General features: G+C 47.4%; 1 protein-coding gene across 1 annotated transcript in view; it reads right to left on the bottom strand.

Annotated features, from left to right (window-relative positions):
- The window catches only part of EMWEY_00042320 (hypothetical protein, conserved), a gene marked incomplete at both ends in the record, with an annotated part of 5421 nt that extends 1037 nt beyond the window's left edge, over positions 1-4384 (bottom strand). Inside the window, 14 exons of the mRNA XM_013482758.1 lie at positions 17-70; positions 206-279; positions 486-615; positions 815-943; positions 1297-1410; positions 1556-1711; positions 1903-2022; positions 2233-2284; positions 2378-2482; positions 2603-2646; positions 2844-2967; positions 3147-3256; positions 3356-3479; positions 4334-4384. Coding sequence (XP_013338212.1) covers positions 17-70; positions 206-279; positions 486-615; positions 815-943; positions 1297-1410; positions 1556-1711; positions 1903-2022; positions 2233-2284; positions 2378-2482; positions 2603-2646; positions 2844-2967; positions 3147-3256; positions 3356-3479; positions 4334-4384 — 1387 coding nt within the window. The remainder of the gene's footprint in view (positions 1-16; positions 71-205; positions 280-485; positions 616-814; positions 944-1296; positions 1411-1555; positions 1712-1902; positions 2023-2232; positions 2285-2377; positions 2483-2602; positions 2647-2843; positions 2968-3146; positions 3257-3355; positions 3480-4333) is intronic.
- Positions 4385-5000: the final 616 nt, after the last annotated feature.

Here is a 5000-nt window from a genome sequence, read left to right as displayed (position 1 = left end):
ACCCTTGAAAACTCACTGGCGCATTCTTCGTTGGCCGCTTCGGGACCTCGGCAGGTCTCAATTCCTATGTCTGCGCGCAAACCGTAAACCCTAAACCCTAAACCCTAAACCCTAAACCCCGACGCAATCCCGTGGCTGGCCAAATATCTCGATCGACGTGGCAGTTGTTGGGGCTAGGGTTTAGGGTTTAGGGTTTAGGGCGTACTACTGATGGTACAGGAGCCTCCATTCTGAGCTTCATAAAGGATCTCCCTCTCGCGCTTGCGACTCCCGAAACAGCTGAGCCACTCAAGCAAAGGTAATTAGGGTTTAGGGTTTAGGGTTTAGGGTTTAGGGTTTGTAGGGTTTTAGTTTGTTAGGGTCCAGCAGAACTAGAGGTTTGTGCGACTGGCAGGTACTATTGCAGCAGCCCTCAGATCTGTGAGCCCTGTGGATGCTGCATCAACATTTTAGGGTTTAGGGTTTAGGGTTTAGGGTTTGCTTACCTGCCGTTACATAGACCCCACTCCATCCAGGACCCAGGGACACAAGGAGTGCCAATTGCTCCTAAGAAATAATCTGTGCCGCCAATTCCTCTAACTACCGATGTTCCTTCTTCGAGGTTTACAACCACAGCTGCAGCAAACACCAAAGCCTAAACCCTAAACCCTAGACCCCAAACCCGAAACCCTAAACCCTCAGCCAGGGAAGCACAAACCCTTCGGGGAGTTCCAGAGGGCCGTCCTCAAAGGATTCGAAAATGCTGTAAACTGAAGTGGGGACGCTGCACCGAGGGTTTATAGGATTAGGGTTTAGGGTTTAGGGTTTACCATACCTTGTTGGCTAGTGGTGCCTAAAACCCCCGAGTAGAGAGTCGCTCCTGCCTTGCCATAGACAAGAACTTCTCCAGAGGTATAAATAAGAACAAAGGAGCCGGATAATTCTATAACAGATACAACGGGACCTGCATAGACACCCCCAAACCCTAAACCCTAAACCCTAAACCCTAGAAATTGCAGGAAGGCAGACTTCCAAAGATGGTGCAACAGAATAAAATGAGAAAAATAAAGAAAGAATGGATACACAAATACATGAATATTATAACAAACAATAAATAAAGAAATAATAATTAAATATAATTTATTTACTATAATATTATTATTAAATAGGTAAATATTATTAAAAATGCAAATGGCAGACAGAAAAGGAAAAAGAGAAAACGGACGAAAGTATCCAATGGAGAATTTGAAGACCCTCAGGTGCAGTAGTGGTGGAGGCCAAACCCTAAACCCTAAACCCTAAACCCTAAACCCTCACGGTCATGAGTAAACTCTAAGGGTATATTTCCTCCGCCTGTTGAACTGTCGCCCCAAACCCCAACTAAATTTTCGCTGCCAACTACTAAAAACGCTGCGGAGTTGGCATGAAGGCCTGCAACACCCAAACCCTAAACCCTAAACCCTAAACCCTCACGCATCATCTCCAACCCGTTCTTTCACCTACCAACTGCAAACGCACATCCCCTGACACCACCCCCAAAACCCACAAACCCTAAACCCTAAACCCTAAACCCTACTTTTGACTCCATTTTTTGCAACAGAGTGTAGACCATTAGGTGGATTAGCTCCTGCCTCGGGATCGCCCCAACCAACCAACTCCCATGTGCCTGGTGCTGCCTCTGTTGCTCCTTTTTTTCTTGCTGCTACTCCTGCTCGTCCATTAAACCGGACGTCTGCATGCATAAACCCTCGTAAACCTTGGAAACAGTAAAAAACCCTAGGGAATCCTAGGGAACCCTAAGGAGATAGGGGAACCCTCGGCTCTCAACCTAAGAGCAGACGCGTAAACCCCCGGGCATCAGGAATCACTTTAAACCCTCAAACACTTAGGTCGAGGTTCTAGGGTTTAGGGTTTAGGGTTTACACTTGACGCCAGACGAAAGTTTCTCCTTAACCTGCTGGAAAGGTACAGACTCCGAAGCAGCAAAACCCTCGTTGCAGAAGGGAGCGGAACTCGTGCTGGTACCCCATACGGCCAACTCCCCTGCAAGCAGACAAACCCTAAACCCTAAACCCTAAACCCTAAAAGGAGCAGTCTGAAGTCACGATGGAGAAGTAGTGGCGCAGAACGAAAGAATGCAGTGTATGCAACGTGAACGTTTCTAACCAAGCTACAAAGAAACTGTGCAGCACGGGAGGTAAACCCTAAACCCTAAACCCTAAACCCTAAACCCTAAACCCTATTTCGTCGTACCTGTACTGGATATGGCAGCAAAACAAGTTCTTTCAGCCCATATTGAGGCCGCCTAAATCCATACACATCCACCACCAGGCCTTATGGCGTTAACCTCAAACCCTAAAAAACCCTAAACCCTCAACCCTAAACCCTAAACCCTCACGTGGAAAGCCGAAGTGTTCAACCGCGAAGGAAGGGTTATTCCTTTTCCCCAGGAGTAAACGGTGCCTCCAGCTGTTCTGGCAGCAAACCCAACGTCGGCAGCGATCTGCGCGCACAAACCCTAAACCCTAAACCCTAAACCCTAAACCCTCAACTGTACAAGAGCTAATGTAGGATCTCGGGGTTTAAAGGACGATTTGCTCTACAACTAATAGCAGCGGCGCACCAGTTCAGTGCAATCGTTGGGCTCAGGTGTCGGCAATTCTCCTCCTGCAGCCAAACAAAACCACATTACCCCAAACCCTAAACCCTAAACCCTAGACCCTAACTTGTCATGAGCCGTTTCGGGGTTCTATGCCAGCGTTTGCTAGCTTAAATCAGAAGAAAGTCCAGGGAAAGTAACAACGGGACCTCTACCCCAACAAACCCCAAACCCTAAACCCTAAACCCCAAACCCTAAACCCTACCAACGGTAGTATCTCCCCAAGCATAAACAGATCCATTTTGCATTAAAACAGCAAACGCGCCAGTCGTTGCTGCGATTGTCTTCACGCGTTGACTACGCGAAGCCTCAAACCTCCCCAGACCATTCTGCAGCACTCAAAACCCTAAACCCTAAACCCTAAACCCTAATCGGTAGACACTAGTGGTAGTGAGGTGCCAGCAGGCAAATAAGACGCGCCGATTCAAATGAAGTTGAAGTTACGGCAGTAGCCTCAAGTCCTAAACCCCAAACCCTAAACCATAAACCCTAAACCCTAAACCCTTACCTTGACTTCAGCTGTCATTTCACCCCCCTGCAGAGCCTCACCCATAGCCAAGACCGTTCCGTCGCTAAAGAGCAGCGCAAACGCTGTCCCTTGAGGGTGGCACGAAATGCCTGCGGTCAGAAACCCCAAACCCTAAACCCTAAACCCTAAACCCTAAAACCCAAATTCTAAGCCCTAAAATCTAAACCCTCCAGGGAAGCTGTCTGTACCTGCCAGCATGACGGAGGCAGGCTTGTCCTGCTGCAGCGCAGTATTCAACTCCGTCAGTCCTGTGCATCCCTTGGATTTGGGGTTACTACAGTAAATCTGCGGGGTATAGGTTGCGTTCCTCGCCTGCACAAAACCCTAAACACTAAACACTAGACCATAAACCCTAAACCCTAAACACACCCTCTTGCACCGTCTCGAGGACGGAAAATGGCCATTGGGTGACCTTATATCCTGCATTTACGAATTAATGGAACTCTGAGTGTTTAGGGTTTAGGGTTTAGGGTTTAGGGTTTAGGGTTTAGGGTTTAGGTTTACTGTCAATCCAACAGAATATACGAAGGTGTCTTTTCCGCCACAAACAAAATCCACTCCCTGAAGGACAGCATATGCAAAGACCACCCTCTAGCTAGCTAGCTAGCTAACTGCTAGCTAGCTAGCCAATGGCTAGCTAGCTAGGGAGCTAGTTGTTTTGTATTACGATAGCTGTGCTGCAGCAGACAACGTCCCTTTTGCATGCAAACGCTCACCAAGGGCAACAAAATAGCAGCAGCAGCAGCAGCAATAGCAGCGATAGCAGCATCCACAACAACGACAACAATGTCAGCAGAATCAGCAGCAACAGGAGAAGCAGCAATAGCAACAGCAACAGCAGCAGCAGCAGCAGCAGCAGCAGGAGTACCTGTGTTATATTGGTTTTATCTTTCTCTGTCCATGTTCCTGTGTCTGCCTTTCCTGAATTTAATAAAGTTGTTGCTTGTGATGATTGTTGAGGAGTAATTAGTATGGCAACAGAACCAGCTGCAGCAACAGCAGCAGCAGCAGCAACAGCAGCAGCACCAGTAGCAGCAGAAGTTAGTAGTATAACGACGCACATCAATTCGTGTTGCTGCTGTTGCTGCTGTTTCTTCTATTGCTGCTATTGCTATTGCTGCATGTCTTTACGTTATTCCTGCTCCTTTTGTGGCTATAGTCGTCACCTTCTCCCTTGCTGCTGCTGCTTTTGCTGCTGCTGCTTCTCGTTTTGCCATTGTACCACCAGCAACAGCACCAACAGCAGCACCAACAGCAGCAACAGCAACAGCAGCAACAGCAACAGCAGCAGCCACAGCAGCAGCACGTACCTGCAGTAAACCATACATTAGTAATATAATTGTTGGGAGAAATCGTCAAATAATTTTTCATCGAATTACTCGAAAATATCTTCCCTTGGACGGATAATGAGGCCCTGCAGCAGCAGCAGCAGCAGCAGCAGCAGCAGCAGATGCAGATGCAGCAGATGCAACAGCAGCAGCAGATGCAGATGCATATGGAGAAGAAGCAACAGCGGATGCAACTAACAAAAACAGCAGCAACAGCAGCAGCAGCACAAGCATCACCATCATCATCAACATCAACATCATTATCAGCAGCAGCACCATCAGCAGCATCAGCAGCAGCAGCAGCAGCAGCAGCAGCAGGAGCAGCAGCATATTTACTGTATATCTTTATCAGCAGAATCAACATGAATAAAGAAATTAGTTGTTGCTTTTATATGTTGAATATAAAAGTTCTCTTCTCCTCCGCTTGCTGCCATCACGGATACTGCTGGTGCTGCTCCTGTCTCTGTATATATATACACAAAATATATATATATATATATATATA

This window comes from Eimeria maxima, genomic scaffold, assembly GCF_000499605.1.
Source record: "Eimeria maxima Weybridge genomic scaffold, Emw_scaff753, whole genome shotgun sequence".
Classification (NCBI taxonomy): domain Eukaryota; phylum Apicomplexa; class Conoidasida; order Eucoccidiorida; family Eimeriidae; genus Eimeria; species Eimeria maxima.
The sequence above is the reverse complement of the archived record's forward strand: the minus strand, read 5'-3'. Positions and strand labels throughout refer to the sequence as shown.